Consider the following 22,224-nt stretch of genomic DNA (forward strand, 5'->3'; position numbering starts at 1 on the left):
TTATATCTTTGAGAAAATAGAAATATATAATGTCAACATATTAGTCCTTGTAGAAGAATAAAGCACGTATTATAGGGTTGGTTTTATGGACCGTATGGGTCCAATTCTAACCTTTTTTTGTCAACAGATCCATCTTGATAGAGGGAGTGTTATTCTTTTATCTATCTCATTCTACTAACCCTTTGTGGGTAGTAAGATCTATTCGAGCTGAATAGCAAGTTTCTTAATTGGATCTTCATTTTTGAGTCTTGTACCAAAAGAAGGGATATAGGTATAACTACTTTTCAATAATAATATTACAACATTTACATGTTCTCATTCTTTTAAGTGCTTCTTGTGGTTTTGAATAGCATAGGTTCCTGAATCATGAAGGTCAATTCTACTTATCATTATAATCATCCCAATCACCAAGGTCAAATTTAGAGTCATCCGAACCACTCTTTTGATAGGAAAAATGAAAAACTGGAAACGAAATACACACTATCAAAAAGCATCGAAGTTTTTCTTTTACCACACGATTGTTTCTTTAGTATCTCCGGCCAATACTTGTGACATTCAAATTTCACTTCAAACAGCTACATATAAGTTAACCAAACTTCCTGAAATACAATCCAATATAATCGACTGATATTGAATGGCACTGACTCATCTTGCACTACTCGAAATAAGTCATACAAGCAAATATTATTGAAATATTCACGCACAACTATAAAACGTTAAATTACTAACCCCATAACTGCAACTGAAGTTCATTATAAAAGTGATAACAATTGCATCATTACATAATGCATACCCTAACAGATACTTGTTTTGGTGACACTTGCATTACATCAGAGGACCGGCTTATCGCTCATTTGTTTCCAAATTTTACTACATATACTCTACGAAGGTTTAGCAATCCCTTCCCTTGGCCATCACATAATCCCATAGTCAGAATTTAAGTGAACGACAAATATATCATCCATATTTCCCATTATCTATAAGCACCAGGCAGTGCCGGGTATAATTTGTGTGAATATCATTTGTGTATTAACTTGTACACGCCTACCTTAAAAATGCAACATTGACAAACCAAGAAAGATGAAAACTAAAGGAATAACATTTCTCTGTAAGCACAAAGAATGCTAGCAGCATACTTCTAACAACCTCTTTCTAACATACTCTTTATTAGAGGTTGAAATTTATTGAGACTCATGAAATCAAGCATATGACTAAATAGGAAATGAGACACTTAATTTTATGAGTCTCAATAAAGTTTAACCAGCAATGTGAAGAGTGTATTAGAAGGTATGCTTCTAGCATTCCTTGAGAAAAGGTTTATAAACCTAGCTAAAATCCCCAGATATTCACACAAATTATACACCGTGCTTCACTACAGACATCCAATAATTTAAGCGATGCCTTAGTTTAAGTCAAAATTTAATAACAGAGAACACACTCATTGTCTCTCCTAAATGTTTACATACTCTAAGCACAAAACTAACATATGAAATGAACTCAATTACAGCCTGACCACATTCCACATAGATTATTCAATTCTAGAAAACATACTTGCCCGGGGATTGTGTCGAAGGAAGCAAACAGCATCTTCTATAACACTAGTACTCAAAAATTAAAACAATCAAAACACCAATTTCAAAAATTCAATCAGCACACAAAATTCAGGTTAGCAAGTCACCATCTCCAACAAAAATTTAAACACAACATCAAAACAATAGAGGATTTTATTATTTTAAAAGGAGAACAAAACGAAACCACATTCAGCACTGTTATACAAGAAACAGAGAATTTCTATCCTCTGTCAACGATTATCTGAGATTTAACAACTTAATTTGCACAACATCACACAATTTCAAAAAGCACAATCAAAAACAATTTCACACAAATTCCTATCTAAATCAATAATTAAGTAAAGAAAATAGCTATTTTCGATAATAAAACAGGATATATTATATAGTTTACAGAAAATGAAATTAAATGAATACATTGTCGTAGGTCAGTGAGCCTTTCTTCTCTGTTGTTGCTGTGGTTGTTGTTGATGCTGTTGTGACTTGTTGTCAGTGGCCAATCTGTAAATCCAATAAACCTAAAGCAAAGAAGAAGAAAAAATGGTTACATAATAGAGAAAGAAAAACAAGAAGAAGTGGCATTAGATTAGGGTTACCAAGGCGAAGACGTGAACTGCGATTAAAACAACGACCAACAAAGGCACTGCATTGAGGATCCATGGATGGTCTATCGATTGGGACTTCGCCATTGAACACAGGGAGGAATTCGGGGTTTCGATTCGATTTGCAGCAACACGGTGTCGTTTTACTCAAACACGGATCCAACGGTTTTGTTTTCCATTTCGTAGTTACCACTGAGAGCGAGACTGTGAGAGTGAGATCTCTCTCTGTCTGTCTTGCCCGAACGAACGTCTCTTTCCCCTTACATCCCCCAATGAATCCGCTGAAAAATATTATAAAAGAAAAATATCTAATTTTAGTGGGAAAATTACAAATTAGTAAAAACCTTGGGTGAGGAATAAAAGATGTGGTTGGTCTTATACTACAATGATTTTTTGACTAAAAAAAATACAAATTTATGTGAACAAAAGCAACATAACTAAGAGGATTAAAAGAGATTTGTAAGAAAAATTTATTAAAAAATTTAATTATAAATAAGAAAATATTATTAATATACCCTTTTTGATTTTTTACATTTTACTTTTAAGCAAGAGTCTGCAGTAGCTTCAAAAGGAATACTTCTTTTTACCGTATTTGTTTTTGTTAGTCACGTTACTTTTTTTTCTTTACTTTTGAAATTTTAATTTTAAAAGAATATTTAATATATTATGGGATTAAATCCTCAAAGTGATGTAAAAAAAGATAATGCGAAAAAAATGTAAAAAATAAATTTTCTTTAGAAGTTGTCTTTTGTACATATTTTAATTATCAAATAATTGAAATGTAACTCCACAATAAATAAAAGCTTTGTTTAGAAACCATTTAAAAAATTGTATTGAAACTACCTTCTTACAAATAATATCATAATGAATAGATAATGAATAGCTACCAGAATTAGTATTCTATTCATATTTTTGAACTAGTATTTTTTTTTCTAAAGTGGCGTGGAAGTCATACGATGAGTATATTATGATTCATCAAACTTCTAGTATGTAACATTTGTAAACTATTTCCAAGTTGTAAATAAGCTTAACAACTAAACTGGTTTGATTAATGGTGCCAACATGGATTTTCACTCTTAAATTTCAGCCACAAACTTAGCATTAGGTGATGCTAGTGACTTGGAATTTAAAGTAACGCGATTTATGTTGAAACTTTGTCTTTTAAAAGTAAACTTGTAGTAAAAATTAGTATAATTCTTTTCAACTCAATGTAAAAGCTATAATTTACAACGTTGATTCAAACATTAATTTTAAGACATGATTCTATGTAAAGTTGACTGGCATACACTTCATTTTGGAATTAATTGAATTAGTGAATGGATCTATGTATTTGGAATTTCATTTTGTAAAATTTTTTATGAGGTGTCATCACTTCATTAAAAGTTTTTCTTTACATTCTGTATATTTTTTTATTTTTAAAAACTTTATTCTATTATTATTAAAAATTTAAAAATATTAAATAATTATTACTTACTAAGGTTGTTTATATTGACATGTTGTATTACAATATTTATTAACTATTAAAATAACGTCAATTTCAAGACTTTCCATCTTGGCAGCCATAGGAAAGTTTATAAACTTTTCCAAGAACACATTCATATGGTCACCATACAAATAAATTACCTTACCCTACCTCATGTTGATCTTTCAATTGGTACTATTGCATTACTTCCATTTCAATAGGAGCAAAGGTCGCAAGTCAAGTTTCATCTCATGTTTTTCTACTTTATGTCTTCATATTCATTTTAGTCTTTTTCTTCTTTTTTCGTTATTAGATTGTATATATCATTTATTTGATTTTTATCTCATAAATCTTTCTGTTGCTTTTTTATTTTATTTATGCAAATTTTTTCAATAAAACCAAACATTTACGATCCACCCTTTAAATAAAAAGTTATGTTTTACCTCATTTTTATGTTTCTTTTCATCATGTTTTCTTTTTTATAATGTGTATTTTCACTTTGTACTACACTACATTTTTTTTATTATTTAATACTCCAAGTAGGAAGAAAAGCATGAGCATTTCTTTCACATTTATATGATTTTTATATGATATATAAAAGATAAAATTACTCTTTTTATCTCTTAACTTTAGGATAAAATTCATTTTTGTTCTCTAATTTTTTTTATTCATTTTTATTCTTGAAGTATTATTTTTTTTCCACATTAGTCCTTAGCTTAGTTACATAACCTAATATAGATGTCTTACGTAGCACTGAAGTGACTTAACGTTATTTATTTAATTATACGTAAACTTTTTTATTTAAAAAAATAATTAAAAAAATGCAACTCTCTCATTTCTCCTTCATCTTCCCGTAACTCCCTCACCACTTTTCTCCTAAATCCCTAACTCACTAGCCCTACTCCTCCTCTCGCAACCTCCTTTTTCTTCTTTTGCAACTTTGCCACCTTTTTTTTCTCAATCTACCAACCTTGTTTCTCCCATCTCCCCTCATAGCTTTTCCTCTTTTCTTGCAGCTTTGCTACCCCTTTCCTTTAACCCACTAACCTTGTTTCTTCCTCTCTCAACCTTTGTTTCTCTTCTCCTGCAAGTGGAGCGCTATCAACAACACAAATAAACATCAAAATAATGAAAGATTCATATTTCACAAAAAATTAAATAATTATACATAAAAAGTAATGAAATTTGGAGTTTCATGCAAATCTGAAATAATCCAATAAGCAATAGAGTGAAAAGTTACAAGCTTTAAATGCAAAGAAAGAGAGCAGAATGGATGTATTCTATAAATCAAATTTATAATTGATAATTGGACATAGATTGACACTTTTGCTAATTTATTCTATAAACAAAAGGGTGAGGGAGGTGTAAGAAGAGGAAGGAGAAGGGAAGAGGTTGCAGGAAAAATGGAGGTTACGTAATGGTGGGTTGGGGGAAGGGTGAGGGAACTACGGGGAGGAGGAAGGAGAATGGCTGCTTGAAGGCAAAATGAGGGTTGAAAGAAGAGGAGACAAAATTGGTAGATTTGAGAGAAAAGGGACAGAAGAGTTGTAACAGCGGGAGGAAGAAGGATGAGCTGCAGCAAGAAGAGGAGAGGAAAAATGAAAAGTTAACGTCATTTAGACAAATTTTATTATTTTTAAATAAAAAAATTTCAAGTTTGATTAAATAAACAACGTTAGACTACTTCAAAGTCATCTAAAACATCTATGTTAGGTCATGTAACAAAACTAATAGAAATGACTAATATAAAAAAAAAATACTTTGAGGATGAAAATGAATAAAAAAAAAGTTAAAAAATAAAAATAAATTTTATCCTAAAATTAAGGATGGAAAAAAGTAATTTTGTCTATATAAAACATTTACGGATCATGAATTTTCTGTAGCTTTTTTATTTTACCGATGCAATTTTTATTACGAAATCAAACCAAATGCTAATGACTAATACTTTTATCATAAAACTAAGCTTCGTCTCACTTTTCTGCTTCCTTTCATCATATTTTGTCTTATAGAATGTGTGTTTTCACTTTTAACTATATTGCTACAATACATTTATTTTATTGTTCAATACTTTAAGTTGGAAGAAAAACCTGATAATTTCTTTTTCATTTATTTGGTTCTTATATAATGTATCCAATATTTACAATTCATAAATCTTTCTCTTTCATTTTCTACTTTACTTATGTGTTTTTTTCCAAATAGAATCAAAGGTTAACAATCACATTTCTAATAGAAAATCAGGTTTCATCTCACTTTTTTGCTTCCTTTCATCATGTTTTTTTTTTACTTTGAAATGTGTATTTCCACTTTGTACTACACTACTGCCATACACTTACTTTATTATTGAATACTGAATACTACAAGCAGGAAAAACAACGTAACCATTACTCTTTACATATTTGCTTTTGTGAAAGAAATTACTATAAACTCTACTTTTAACATTTAACGAGCCTAATAAGCAACATTATGTATGAAGTTTACCATTTTTTTACTTTTTAGATTTATATCATTAAATTTGTACATAATATATTGACAACCATATTAAATAATTATAAATTATTGTTGAATTTAATCCTAAAATAATATCAAAGGTTAGCATACAGGAACATAATCCATAGAAGTTAAGAAGCCATATTGATAATGTCATATTTATAAGAACACAACGAATTGGTAAAAAATTTTGGTTAACAAATGATAAGCAGAATCTTCAAAATTTTATTGGTATGTTTAAATATGTAAGTTATTTTAATTTCCACATAGTTATTTTTAATCAATTTTTAGTTATATTAACTCGTTACAAAGTTACTGAAAGTCAAATAGTATTTAATAATCCTTGTATCTTAGAATACGTGATTTTGTTTTAATATAATATTAAAATTTTTTATATTTATAGAATTTATTAAAAGTAATTGTAACAGTTAAAAATGATAAAATTCATTTCTAAAAGTTTTGAGTTTGAGACTCAGTAAATGAAATTATGTTAAATATTTGGAGAAAGAGTTTTACGACTCATTAGTTTTATTTAATTCCAATATAATTGTTTCTAATAAAAAATATATTATTTAAAATATAAAATCTAAAAATATAATTAAACTATTAAATTATTATCCAAATACACTTGAATTAAAAAATGATAGAATATGATTAGAAATATATTGGAAAATTGACATGAATTTGTATCCAAGTGGTGATGTGTGGTAGTTGGAAATGAATGGAGAGAAGATGGGAGTTGGGAATTGATACGGTTGATTTGTACTCTCCACACGTAAGTGGTTGGAGGGGGCAAAACATGTGGGATACAGAGACGTTTCAAAGCCAATTCAAGATTTTCATATCCTCTCCTCAAATCAAAATCAACCATCATCACATTTTCCAATTTCCTATTTAAGATTGAATAGGAACATTTTTTTTTTTTATAAACACGATAAATATTATAATATCCTCTTTAAATTATTTTTTTAATCCCTAATTGAAAAAAATATTTTCAAGAGTGGGGCCTACAAATTTGCTATAGAACATTATTTCTTCTATAGTTTTGGATTTTATGCACATTTTGCACGAAGCCTCATAACTCCCTTCATCAATACCTCTTCAGAAATAACATGCGATACAAATTATTTTATGTTTTTGTTTTTAACATGTGATACATTTTAAAACAAAATAAATTAATATTTTTAAAAATAATTTTATCTAATATTTAAAGATGATTAATTTTCTTAAACACATTTTCTTACACACGTATTTAAATAATAAATTATTATATTTATTATATTTAAATAAGTTAAAGAATATTTAAATTAAAATTTAAAAATAAAATAATAATATTATATTGATATTTTTTTAATTTTATTATTATTAATATTTAATTATTAGCTTAATATATTATTTATAATTTTTTATTTATAATAAATAAAAATTACTTAAATATAATTATATTTTATTTAAAATTAAAAATTTATAAAAAATAATAAAAAATTTAATATATAATATATATATATAATAATAGAATTATGTAATAAATAATATAATTTTAAATAAATTATATATAATAATATTGTTTTTAACTTGACATATATTTTTTTTTATTAGTATAAATTTTTTGAGTACGGTATTCATCAAAAAATTTAGGGTAGCACAACATACACTAATTTAAAATCCTATTAATAGAGTACTCAAATCTATGTGTGTGATTGTATCTTTAACAAAATTATTATTATTTATATAAAATACATTAATTTTTTTTTAATTTTTAAGACTAATTTTTAAACATTTTTTTGTCTATTTTTTACTCAATATTTCTTGTGGAAAATAATTATGGTCTAAATAAAAATATTAGTAAAATAATATTCATTAAATTGAATTTAGACTAAAATCATTATATTTTGATTTGATTTTTGAATTTTAAAAATTATTTTTATCAATTAAATTACTTTTTGCTAATAGAAAAATTTAAATAACAATTGGTGATTTTTTTAATAATTTAACACTCGCTCCATCGCTTGCCACGCGGCAGGATTGCCATACTTTTCCTTATCGAATGGGAACTCAACAACCAAAGAAATTCAAGAAACAGCAAAATGACGTATCGTACCATTTCTTGAGGCGAAGATTATTTCTCATAATCTGATGCTACGTTGATATTTTTCACGCATTTCCCTTTCAAGTTTCCTTCTCATACTTTTTTTTAAATTAATTTCTATACTTTGAAGTCACTTCCAATTTAACCAATTCAAAATCGATTGACCATTAAAAAACCTCAACAATTCCTTTTGAGTGTGTTTATTTCTTCATTTTCACTAAAGGTAATCTACTTTTAAACGAAAACTAACCATAGTTTAATCTTTTTTAGAATCTTTTAAGTGATTTCTTTTTAAATACTCTCAAGTCTCGACTAAAAAAATTTCTACATAAATCATGAACATTTTAAAAATTAGTTTGTAATTTGTTAGGAAAATTAATTTTAACATATAAATACTTTTAATTATATAATAAGTTATAATTAAATGAAAGTATTTTTATTTAATTATAATTTAAAAGAATATACAAACAATTAAGGGGTAAGAAAATCTTAAAATAAGGCAGAAGATGGGGGAGAGATATAGCACAACCAATGGTAGCACACAGTAAAAGGTAATTGTCAAAGGAATCCATAGACGGCCTATTAAATAATTAAACAAAGCTTTGATTCCTAAGATTATGAAAATTAAATAAAAATAAAAAGTTCGGATTTAATGAACCACTTGCAGTAAAATATCAAAACCAGTTAATGGCTTATTCGTTCAACTCATATATTCCTCTGCTACCGGTCATAGGATTCTTGTACCCAAATCCAAAATTCATTGTTAAACTTAGCAGAACAGAAGAACATGAACATCCAGGGTATGGAAATGAGAGTGCCACCATTGTCATTCTTCTTTAAATATTTTTTTATAATTATATTAATAATAAGGATATTTTAAAAAAATAACGATAAACACGTAAAATTAAAAAGTAACAATTAAGACTCATACAAAAGGAGAACATGGAATTTATGGCCCAACAACAATTGTAATTAGTCAACCTTTAATGATGTAATAGATGAAAATGTCAAACATATCCATAATGGGCATGAACAATGCCTCTGCATGTACATAATAACAAGCTTTACTAAGTTAGAAATAAAAACTTAGGAAAAGCTAGTGCTTAAGATTTTTTAATATTAATTATTTTAGATCCAATAATTAAAATATATATTTTTTAATTTTTATCTGATCTATCAGATAGAGTGCTATTTTGGCATTGGCTGAGTCCCACCTTAGCTTCCCTTATCCTTCGGCGACGCGCGCGTAGGATGGAACTAGTTTTTGGTTTATTTTTAGCTTAACCAAAAATTTAAAAAACAGAAGAGTGAAAAAAGAAAAGGTTTATTTTTAAAGAAAGAAGAAAAATATTTTCTGCTTTCAATTGATTTTCTTATTAAAGCAAGAAATTCCAAAATATACTAATTTTTTTAGGTGCAATTAATTAGTTTACTAAAAGAAGATGGTGTTTGAATGCGTTGAACTCAATTTGTTGTTGGAACAAACAAACCATGAAGCTGACTTGAACTAAAAATGAGACAGAATCCACTGTGTTTTCTCACCGTTGTAACTCAATTCTCTCCTTTCTTTGTGTCATGCCATGTCTTCTTTCTTCCCTTCCTTTGGTTAGTTCTTTCTTTCTCTCCATAATTCAACAACTCTAACCAAATCCTAACCATGTTCAATGTTTGATTGGATTGATTAATAGTAACAACTGACAAGATCTATATGAACAAAATTTGTGTCTTTTTTTCATTTGGGTGGTGCAAAGTTTGCTTCTTTTTTTGTAAATTTATCTACTTTGTGAGATTAACTGCACTTTCTTCCTTGTGGGGTTTCTATGCAGATTAAATTTGGGAGCCTGTGATTCCAAAATGACCCCACCCCACTTAGTGTTATGATAACTTGGAACCTTTTGCACGCAAGAATAAGCTGTGCACACGCAACACTGCTATTATTTCTTCATTTTTTCTTATTGGTCAAAGCAATTGTGCCTGAGAACCCTGAATATTCAAGCTGTGATATGGGTTACCTCAATTCAGTTTTGTCCTCTTCAAGCCAGGTTCATGCTGCTGAAGATTCACCTGTCAGTGGCGGAGGCCTCAGGTTAATACCATTCTTTCTGTAGATCTAGAATTTGGTGAATTGATTTGTTTTGTCCTTGTGTTTATTTAATGGTTGTCGTTATTGTTGTTGGTTAATGTTGTTCTTACTTGGTAGTTTTGTGTTTAATTCTTTTGTCAGTTGTGTCCGTTTTGTTCTATTACTGCATGTGTTGCTTTGCAGATTCACAATCACAATCGTGTTCTTCTATGCAGTTCTTGATATTTGCACGACTTTTACAATCATTGGCCAAGAAGAAAAAAATTATTGGAATTTTTCGTTGTATAATAAAATTATTTGAAGAGGTCTTGGTTGATGTAGAACTGGTCAAACTTTGTTTTGTTGAATATCATAGTCAAGTTCTGCTTTTTTGCTTTCTAATTTGTTGTTGTATTTGCTTCTCTGTGTCCTATCATCTATAGATTATATTGGTTAATGTTGTAGTTGTACTCCTACTGGAATGACTACCCTTAGCCGAAGTTTTTCTACTAGGATAAAAATTTAATATAGATGGTGATCTTTTTGCATAATTTGATGGTCATAGATGAATATAGGTAGTTTTCCTTTATATTTTGTGTCCTCTGGTTAATTGAATGATTTGACATAAGTTGTTCTGATTTATACGTACAGTCAGAATGGCAAATTCAGCTATGGGTATGCTAGCTCCCCTGGCAAGAGATCTTCAATGGAAGATTTTTATGAGACACGAATCGATGGTGTTGATGGTGAAATTGTTGGCCTTTTTGGAGTTTTTGATGGTATATTTACATAATTCTCTCATCTCTCCATGTCCTTGTATCCATGCTACTTATCATAAGACGATGCTCAGATGGGGTACTGGTTGTAGGTCTACATTAATTGGAAACATGACGAACTACTGATGCCTGTAGAACTAATAAAAAAAACATTTCTATTTGTATTTGTTATTTATTTATTAGTTTGTTTCTATCCCTTTCTAAGTTACTGGGAAATTAATTATTCCAGGTGACTTAATACTGGCATATGTGAACGCTTCTTCACTTAAGCTTCTATTTTCTCAAATTCACACACCTTCATAGACACACGCACAGCACACTTATAAAGAGGAAGAAAGTTTGAATTTGTTTGCCCTTGTGGTCTCTTCTTGACTTCCATGTCAGCAATTTGATTGTGGAATGTATTGATCAGCTATAGTACTGTTTTCTGTACATCATGAAGGAAATTATTCTGGAGGTTTTCTTATCTAAGTAATCCATCTTTGAGCATAATTTTCAGAGGCTTCAACCATTGCCTTGTACTTTCTCTTTCTAGTATTCTTCGTTGCCTTCATTAATTCTTTATAAGAGTAATTATTGAACGCAGAGTGTTTCTTCATATGGCATTTGAATTTTTTTTCCCTTACACTTAAGCAAGTAGGAATTATTTACTCATGGCTAAATATAACCTGTACCTGTTATTTATCGACTGAAAAATGTTGAATGTAGCTGCAACTTTCTTGATTGAAACTTTCAGGCCATGGTGGTGCTCGTGCTGCTGAGTATGTCAAGCAAAATCTATTTAGTAATTTGATCAGGCACCCAAAATTCATTTCTGACACCAAATCTGCAATAGGTCTGTGATTTCCTATCTATGGCATAGAACATGATCCTTTAGCCTGATGCTCTCCAATTTGATAAATCCTGAGAATAACTATTTTGTTTCTTCTTCCAAACTGTTTTCCCCCCACAGCTGATGCATATAATCATACCGACACTGAGTTTCTGAAGTCTGAAAATAATCAAAACAGAGATGCTGGATCAACTGCTTCCACTGCCATTCTTGTTGGTGACCGTTTGCTTGTTGCAAATGTTGGGGACTCCAGAGCTGTTATTTGCAGGGGTGGAAATGGTAAGACTATAGTCTTGCATTGTAAATTCCTAGTTTCATACACAGTGTATTACTTATATTGTTTCACATGAATTTTAGTTTTTTGATACCTCAGGATGTCATAATAATTATTGTTATTGTGAAATGGTTCTGGAAAATTTCTGTATTATGTCAACCCTATGTGTCTCTGCTTGATTCCTACTGTAGTTCTCTCTACCTGTTATTGTCTAGATTCTAGTCATCTCCATTGAAGTTGGAATATGTTCAAGTACTTAACTAATGTATTGTCGCAACAAGTTTACACTCATTAATCACTTATGTAGTCATTTTTATGATTGTTTGTCCATTTCTCTTGTATTTACAAGGTTATGGATTTTTAGGCACTAGTGTGCAGTTAAGAAAATGTTAAATATGTGAAACTCTAGAGACTGCCTTGTGCTAACCTTTTATTTTAAGTTTATTATATATTGTTTAATTACAAGTGTTTAATGTTGTTGGGTTTATCATAATTTGTATGTTGGTGGTGTGTGCAGAGCGCTTATGTATGACTTCTTGTTTTATTTCAAATACCATAAATGACCATTTTTTCTTTCCTTCTAAATGTATCTTTAAAATCTATTTAGGTATCATTCATTGTTAAGATATTAAGGGCATTTACTTGATTTTAATTGTGTATTCTTGCTGTATTAGTAAGGGTGTGAGTGCAACGGGTGTCTGCATTTGAATTTAGCAATTTATTGTGCTTCTGTTGAGAAAATTGCCTCAACCTTCTGATATTGAGTGGTGACTTAAATATTTTAATTTCCTATTTTTGTTTCCTCTAGCCATTGCTGTTTCTCGAGATCATAAGCCAGACCAAACTGATGAGAGGCAAAGGATTGAAGATGCAGGAGGCTTTGTTATGTGGGCTGGTAAGGTCATCTTATAGTTAGCTTTCATGTTTTGATTTATAAATTCATCTTGTTTATCTCTATGAAGAGCTTAAGCATTACATTTGCAGGAACTTGGAGAGTTGGTGGTGTTCTTGCTGTTTCTCGTGCATTTGGTGATAGACTCCTGAAGCAGTATGTTGTTGCTGATCCAGAAATCCAGGTGCGTTTAGTATGGTCAATCCATTATTGGATATTTCATATTCATGTCAATCTGTATATGTTGTATACAGTCCATGATTTAGTATATGGTTCACATTAAAAAACATCCTTCTAGTAAATTGAATTGAAGAGATAAAATTCTGTTTCAAATGACAAGATGAAAAATATCATAAAGTTTAAAAATACTGGATTCCAAGAAATTTTAAGGAAAAACTTGACTGACTTGCATGATGTGTATAACTATGCATGTGGTTTTAAATGTATTAATATTTGTTTCTGGCATGTTTACATACTTGGAAATTTCCAGAACTTTGTGAAGGTAAAAGAGTACAATGAAGTGATAAATCTTTTATTGCTCTACTTATTGTGCAATTAACCTTGAACAGTAGCATTTTAGAGCTTTTGAAGAAAAATGCTGTTAAACATAATAATTTGTAACATTACGAGTCTCCTCATGAGAGATATGTCTCCAGACTGGTCTTTATTCTTGTTCAAATGGCTTCTTGTCATGAATGTTTTTGGTCTCTTTTTTCCTCTTATTTATTATTTACAATTACAAACATGTTTGTGGCCTTGCAGGAAGAAAAAGTTGATAGCTCTCTCGAGTTTCTTATATTGGCCAGTGATGGGCTATGGGATGTTGTCTCAAACGAGGTTTGCCAATGATTTTTCATTTCTTCCATTCCCTTTGAATAACTATGGTGCATTTTCATAAACCACAAAAATTCAAACGAAATAAGACCTATCAAGAACTTTTGGGTTGCTTCTTTACCCAATTTTGGTGCTAGTCCCGTGATTTGATAAGGTTAATACCTTCTTTCTGAAAGGTGTGAGTCAAAGATTATATCAACAGATGAGAATCAACCAAAGATTGCCTAAATTTTGTGTAACACTCATAGGCTTATCTTTGAGAATATAAATATATGATGACTTACATGATGTAGGGTTCAGGAAAATTAGCTAAAGACCAAACTCATGATGAGTCATAACTGATAAATATGTAAGTGTAAAATCAGAAAGCCAGGCCCCAAAGTCTTATTCATCTAACTCTCAATCTTTTCACCTTTCTCTAGGAAGCTGTTGCTATGACTAAACCAATTGAAGATGCAGAAGAGGCAGCAAAGAGGCTGATGCAAGAAGCATATCAGAGAGGTAGTTCTGACAACATTACATGCGTTGTTGTTCGTTTCTTGATGAACCAAGGTGCTTCTTCTCGTAGTAACTCTGGCTAAGAGTCCTTCATTAGAAGGGTAGCACATAGCTGGTGGATGATCACTGAAACAAAAAAGATTGGGTGTGGCAAAATCAGTTTATTATAGTTGGTCATAGGTATTCCTTGTAGCTGTGTACCATGCAAGAATAGAAGTCAAATTTAAACTCACTATGGTCCTCTAGCATAGAGCTGTTCACACCATCTCACTTCCTTAATTGTTTCCTATTTATAGTTAGGAAAAATTGTTGTGCAAAGAGTTTGCAGTGTTTTTAATTGCTCACACATGATGTTTGTAAATGGGGTGTTGATCTTATCAAACCCTTCCTTCCCAAACAAGATACTCATGTGCTTTGTTGAAGTACCCCCTTTCATTGTCCATTCGATTTTTAGTGTTAGTCCCGTCCCATGTAACGGTTACCCTCTTTTCTACTTGAATTATGGCTTGTTTCAAGTGTAATAATATAAATCTAATAAGAAACATTTTTTTTTTCTTGTGACTATGTTTATATTTTATAACGTGTTTAAGTGAGTGGTTGTAAATTTAGTTTTGGTTGATCTTGTTTTTCAAAACTTGACTTTGATTGAAATTAAGTTTGGAATGAAGCGATTTATGTAAAAACATTTTAAGAGATTTGTAGTAAAATTTAATCTCAATTTTTCAACATTAATGCCAAGCTATATTTTTTTGACTTCTACTCTAACACACTTTTGGAAATAAATTTTGTTTAAAAATAACCAACCAACACTTTCTTTGTATGGAGTTCTGAACTGCAGAACCAAATACATGATTAAATTTTACTTCGGATATTGTAAGACTAATGAGCAATGAACTTGGAAAAGGGTCCAAACCTAGATGGTTCATTTGTCATATATACAAACACACCCACACACGAATTGTTTCTTGTATGTAAAGAAAATGTTATGATAGATTTGATAGAGAAATGATCATGATTCTAACTAAATAAGTAAATAAAGTATAATATGATGCATTTGTTACACCACTAGCATGTTCAATTCATGCAGTCCTGTATGAAGCTAACTCTGCCCTTAACACATGAATTAACGAACAAAAAAAATGACACCAAATTTGATGAAAATCAGAGATATGGCCTCAGAAAATCCCTTTGTCGGCAAGGCAGCATTAGCTCTTACGCACGACGAGCGAACAAAGTATCATCATCATCGCCAAAACAACACACACAAACATATGGAGCATGAAATGTTAGTATGTGAAAAGACTCAAAACATATTTTTGCAACATATTCGTAAGTATATAATAAAGAATAATATTTTTCATAAAACATTCTCTAACTTAACAAACTTATGGTTGATAATGTGCTCCTTAAAAAACAAATTTCAAATATATCAAAAAAACATATATATAACAAGAAAGCAGGTAGAGGAGAGCTACTTTGAGCTCGAAGAAGGGTGAATGGGCAAAATGATAATGCAAGCTGAAGGTATATATAGTGCACAGTTTAATATATTTTAATTGGGGGTTTGAAAATTTAAATTGTAAAGAGGAAGAAACACATGAAGTTCATGCCTTGCCGACCAAGTAATGGAATAATAAATAAAGTGAACCATTCAAAAGAAAACGATAATTATAAATTAAAATACTTGGAAATCGTACAGCCAACGAACCCTGGTCCCCATTGGTCATTTTCATATATAATTTTGTTCAATTTATGCAGAGAGAAATAATTTGCTTTCTATCTATAAGCTGAGCTAGTATCCAATTAAGACTAAGAAATGCATGTCGTGATGCATGTGGAACGATTTAAATAATCTGAGCCACAGATTTGAAAAAATCATCAGTTTACAATTATGAATTTATTAACATTTACACACCTAACACTCTCATTAATACTTTGCTAATCTTTTTCCTTTACTAAAATAAATTATTCACTTTACAAAAGTCCAATTCATAATTAATGGTAAAAATAAATTAGATTATGTCATATTTTTTCTATGACTTATATTCTAAGGATTGAGTTTGAACTTATTTATTTGATGTACATTTGTCTTTAAAAATCTCACATGTTCAAAGCCTGACAAAATTTAAAAGTTTTTATTTTTTTCAAAATTGATTTGTAATAAGGCCTACAAACTGGCCATTGAACATATCTTTAAACAGGTCCCTTATAATAATTGCACCCTAATGGATTAGTGCTTTCAAGTTGGTAGAAGCCGAACAAAGCAAAACATGTTAAAAGACAAAACAAAACAAGTTTTTAATTGAGTTATATATATAATAAAAATTTATTTTAAAAATATTTTAATAAATTAAAAATTTATAATGTAAATAAATTGTAAAATAAAGTATTTAAAAAATAAATGGTCATAATAAAATCTTATGACCAAAATAAATTATTTATCAACATTTAAAATTATTTTAAATAATTTTTTAAATGAGTGTTGTTAGGGGTTAAGATTCTTATCTTTATTAAAAACATCAACAATACACTTACTCATCTTTATTATTTTTTATGTATCCCAATATAATTTCTAAAAAAAATAATTATTCCATCTTTTTTACATACGCTTGCAAATTTTTGTCTTTTTATAAATTTAACACTAATTTAATTTTTTTCTAATACATCTCCATTAATAAATCGATAACAACTTCAACTAATTACTATAATTATATCTCTTATTTATTACTTTCTTTTTTTCCGTATTAATGAAAGTTAAGAAAATAATAAATGTAAAATTTAAACAATAATACTTTAGTTAAAATATTATACATTTACATTATTTAAAAATTTATTAATTCTTTTGCATAACCTTAGAAAAAATGGAATAAAGAAAGTGTTATTTATTAATTTCTTAACCATTATTCTAATAAAACACTTATTCTAATAATTAATTATAAATAAAAATGTTAATCAATGTCACAAGGAAACTAGTTAAAAAATTAGAAATAAAAATATTAATTCACTTTTTTTTTTATTTTTAAAGTATTATAACATAATTTTTTGTTGATAATTTTTAAGTTAAATTATAGATTATCTTTATAATTCACATACATTTATGAATTAATCTCTATACTTAAAAAAGTTATATTTTAGTTCTTATACAAGTGTTTTATTGTATTTTAGTCTTGATGATTTATGTTTTAACTTTTATACACGTGTTTAGTTAACACATTTTTTTTTTCAAGTACAAATATTAAAATGTAGATTTTTTTTTAAGTATAAGAACTAATTCATAAATATATTAAATATATAAACTAAATATATATTTTAATTCATTATAATATTAAAAAAGTTGCATAATTTAAACTTTAAGTATTGTGTTTGTGCAACTTTTGTACAACTAAACACTTAATTAAATTTATATTTTTTATATGATATATCAATTTTTGTAATATTTTAAAAAATAATTTTTTTATATAAAAAATAAAATATTTAGTATATTTGATATGTGAAATTACACTATTATTCAAAATTTTAAAAAATCAACTTTATTACGTTAATGAATTTATAATTTTTTTTATTATCATTAGTAATTAGTTGATTCTTTTTCTCTTTTCTCTACTAATTAGATAAAAAAAAAAAAGAAATCTAGACATATGTAGTCTTTTTTTTGGTCCTATTATATTAATTTAAAAAGACTAGATATGCTTAGATATCTTTTTAATTATGATAAAAAATCTTTATCATGTGAATTATTTTTAGTATTTTAGTAACTATCATTATTAGTTTTTTTTATTGATTTATATATTTACTAAATTAATAAATTTTATTAATAAATATATATGATTTTAAACGATAAATGATATTTGACTTAAATACATAAGTTTTTAATATTTTTAAAATTTATAATCCTTTTATTTGGTGACTATTTTTTAATTTTTCTACACAAATTCACTAAGACTTTTTTTTTTATGTATGGTTAAAATATACTTTTAATTCTTATAGTTAATATTTATTTACGAATTAGTTTTTATATTTAATTTTTTTATTATTTTAAACCTTGTTGCTATAACATCTTTAACATCGATAATGATATATATTAAAACACAAATGATAAAGACTAAGACATAACAAAATGCTTATGTATAAATTAAAATAATTTTTTTTAAAGTAAAAGAACTATTTTGTATACGAGTGTCAACTTTAGAGATTATAGATATAATTTAATTAATTTTTTACTTTATTTATTTAACCAATATTATTAGGACACTTATTAGAAAGATACTTATAAATATAATTAATTATTATTTTAATTAAATATATAAACTAAATTTTATAGTTAAATATATTAAAAGAAAAGTAGTTTGAAGATAAAGTATCTTATTTAAAATATTCAGTATTTATAATAAGTTATAAAAAATGGAATGCCATTATTGAAATTAAATAATTTTAAATAGTAATGCTCACAAATTTGCTCCAATCACGACCTTCCAAAATTTATTTATATTTGTTTCAATTTAAAAATTAATAAAATTAGAGTAGAAAATAATAATAAAGGAAAAAGTTTTTAAAAACTTCAACCAAAAGGTCAAGAAATTGAACAGAAAACAAAGCTAGTGATTCAAACGGCATTTGGTAAATGTTTGTCTGGCTGGACAACTAAGCATACTTTACTCTTACTTAAATTGAATGCTAAGTTGGGGGAATACATTGCTAACTTCTCAACTCAAGGTGAATGATTCGATTCTGACAGTTTTTAAAGGAAACTCTCCTGATCCTAATTCTCTCACTTTAAATTTACAATTTTACCAAAAAACCTGAAAAGAAAACCACAAAAATTGACCAAATGAAGAAAGAGTAACAACAGAAAAAAGAGATAAGAGAATTTCATTGCAGCACTCTCCTCTCTCTCTTGCCAACAAAAAGCTGCAAAAAAATATTAATAAAAAAACATAAAAAATTATACAAACATTTAATGTCATTAACACATTAATTTTTATAAAATTTTATTATATATAAATTCCGATGAAACACAACCTCTTGAAAAATTTAACCAAAAAAAAGAAAAGAGTAGCCTATTAACCTATAAAATTTCTGACAGCTGGCTATGTTGTTGATGTTGGGAACTTGCATTTTCTTGTGTGACAGCTGAATTGACATGGTTGTCCACAATTTCTTTCTGGGACTTGTCACAATCCTGAGAATTTCCTAGGTCTTTGTGGTGGTTGGTACTAACAGAGTGTGCAAAAGAAGATGAGTTGGGGTATACAGGTGTGGCCAAGAAAGTGGGTTTTTGGTCCCCGGCCATGATGACCAGGATCTTGTCCTCGTAGTCCTTGATGGGTACCTTCTTTCGATGGTCACCACCCTCTTTGTTGTTGTTGTTCTCCAAATTGGTGTCTAAGGACCTTGTGAGTGTCCAATAGGAGCAAGCAAGCATTAAGAGCGCAAAGGCTATGAGACCCATTATAGTGGCAAGGCCTCCAAAGAGGTAGGGAATTGGAGAGTGCCATGGGGAGTGATGAGAAGAAATTGTGGATGGTGATGATGTTGTGGCTGTTGGTGCTAATGTGTTTGTGGTGGTGATGGTGGCTGTGTTTAGCTTTGTTGGGGTAATACTTCTCATTTTGCTTGCTTAAGTGGGTGAGGGCGGCGGAGGAAAGTGAAGGATGTGTGTGAGCTTGATAAAGAGAAATGGGGGAGCAGAGAATTTATAATGTAACAACCACCGAAGTTCATCATGAAACAGACAACAAGGCAGAAAGAATGGAAGGGTCCCATAAATACACAGTATTGTTTTACTGGTTATCTAGCTAGCTTTTATTTTAGGTTACTGTTGACCACTCTTAATGCATAGGATTTTAATTGAAGAATAAGTAAATAAATCCTTTCATTAAAGTTTATGTTAAATATTTATTTATATTTTTAAGATATTAAAAGTTTATGTTAGAAAGATGTACAAGACATATAAAAAAGTTTATTAAAAGTTATAATAAGAGCATATTAATAATGTTAAATTTTATTTTTAAAATTATATACATTTAAATATTAATTATTATTTTCCTTTTTCTTATATGTTGTTATATCTGGTCCTTTATATAAGAAATAATTATAAATATACTTTTTTTAAATATAAGAAATAATTTTTTAGATGTATTAATTACTAAGTTCTTTTTATGCCCTTAATCTAAGATTTGTGTAACAAAATATTCATCTTTTATCCTATGAAAGTTAATACATTCATTTAATATATAATATACTAATTTAAATATTTAATATTATGAGTAATTTTGAAATAAAATATAAGTTTATTACATATAATTTCTTTTTCATGATCTTAATAAATTAAGTATTTAATTCTTAATAAAAGTAATATTTTTAAAGAAAATCATGACCTATTGTTTTAAAATAATATTAAGGTTAATTCTACTTTTATCCTTTATACTTTAACTTACGTGTGATTTAAATTTTTTAGTTTTAATAGTTGATATTTAGTTTTTTAATTGTTCAACTTGAATATTTTATTCCAAAATTTTATTTAATAATTTATAAAAATATAATAAAAATATAATATATTATTGATTTATACAAATTTATAAGAAAAAAAGTATAAAAATAGCTTAATAAAAGTAAGAAATTTTTACTAAGTTTATTTAATATTTTATTTAAATATTTTATACAATTTTTTATAAATTTATTCAAATCAATAATATATTTTACCTTTATTATATTTTTATTATTAATTGGATAAAATGTTTGGTAAGAGATAATTTAAATGTTTTTTAAAAATTAAATATGAATAATTAAAATTTGAAAGACTAAAATCAAATAGAAGTTAGAATATGATGACAAAAAAATGCAATTAAGCATGACATTATTCAATTTTCTTTTACCTCTTTTGAATTATAATCTTACCAAAAAATGAAAGATAATTAATAAGTAAAGTAAATATTTTTATCTTCTACTTTTAAAATAAATTTTAATTTTATCTTCAAACTTTTATTTTTGATCCACTAATTTTTAAAAACACTTTAAATAAGTCTTTTATTATTTTTAACTTTATTAACATATTTTTTTATCTTTGTCTGTCAGGTGTATTATTTATTTTTTTCTCTTGCTTCTTCCTCTTCTTCCTCTCTATCATATTCATCCTTTTCCTTTTCTTCTTCCTTTTTTCTAGTTTTTCATCCTTCCATTGTATGTGATTTTGAAAAAATAATAGTAGTGTGTGGCTGAAAATTCCAAATGAAAAGGTAAGAACCCATGAAATCATTGGTTATAAAGCATTTGTAGCATCAATCTCAACTCACTTGAGTTCAAACTTAAATTCAAGTCTAGCTACACACTATTGTCTTTTGTTTATTTGTGTTTTTTCTTTTAAAAATCTCACAATGAAGGGTCAAAGGAAAAAAAGAAAAAGAAAGATAAAAAAGAGAAAGAAAAGAAAAAGTGAGAGTCGTAGTTACAAACCTAAGAAACATGATGAACAATAATATACATGATAAAAAAAGATAAAAACTTTTAATAGAATTAACATTACTTACCTTAAAGGTAAAGGAAAAAAAATGCTAATTTTGTTTAAAAATATATAAAATATTCAAGTAATAAATAAGAAGTTATATATATATATATATATATATATATATATTCTTTTAATTTATGCTTTAAAAAAGAACTTTATTTTTATTACTCGTCTATTTAGAAATTGGTTTCCCAAACTTCATACCTCACTTAAGAGTTATGATTTTATCCAATGCAAGGTTGATTACACTTTTTTACTCTCCAGCAAGGTGATATTTTTTTTTTGCTTTACTTGTATATGTAAATAATATTATCTTGGTCAAAATGACCTAGTTGCATGTCGAC

The 22,224-nt window shown here is 27.9% G+C and overlaps 2 protein-coding genes across 3 annotated transcripts; one reads left to right on the forward strand and one right to left on the reverse strand.

Moving 5' to 3' along the window:
* The first annotated feature begins 9,506 nt into the window (after positions 1 to 9,506).
* Positions 9,507 to 14,936, forward strand: LOC113845815 (probable protein phosphatase 2C 59). 2 transcript variants are annotated; one of them, XM_027473417.1, is made up of 9 exons: positions 9,507 to 9,813; positions 10,035 to 10,294; positions 10,922 to 11,049; positions 11,783 to 11,881; positions 11,999 to 12,157; positions 12,961 to 13,047; positions 13,137 to 13,228; positions 13,807 to 13,881; positions 14,301 to 14,936. In XM_027473417.1, the coding sequence occupies exons 2-9, from the start codon at positions 10,086 to 10,088 to the stop codon at positions 14,457 to 14,459; spliced, it is 1,008 nt and encodes a 335-aa protein (XP_027329218.1). In that variant the 5' UTR covers positions 9,507 to 9,813; positions 10,035 to 10,085; the 3' UTR covers positions 14,460 to 14,936. The 2 variants fall into 2 exon arrangements, with proteins under 2 accessions (XP_027329218.1, XP_027329217.1); XM_027473416.1 differs by lacking the exon at positions 9,507 to 9,813 and having other exon boundaries at positions 10,124 to 10,294; positions 10,922 to 11,125.
* A 4,498-nt stretch (positions 14,937 to 19,434) lies between these two features.
* On the reverse strand, positions 19,435 to 20,014 carry LOC113848023 (protein GLUTAMINE DUMPER 4-like). The gene has a single exon (XM_027477375.1). The coding sequence runs from the start codon at positions 19,982 to 19,984 to the stop codon at positions 19,442 to 19,444; it is 543 nt and encodes a 180-aa protein (XP_027333176.1). The 5' UTR covers positions 19,985 to 20,014; the 3' UTR covers positions 19,435 to 19,441.
* Positions 20,015 to 22,224: the final 2,210 nt, after the last annotated feature.

Source organism: Abrus precatorius, unplaced genomic scaffold (genome assembly GCF_003935025.1).
Source record: "Abrus precatorius isolate BTA unplaced genomic scaffold, Abrus_2018 Scaffold8, whole genome shotgun sequence".
Classification (NCBI taxonomy): domain Eukaryota; kingdom Viridiplantae; phylum Streptophyta; class Magnoliopsida; order Fabales; family Fabaceae; genus Abrus; species Abrus precatorius.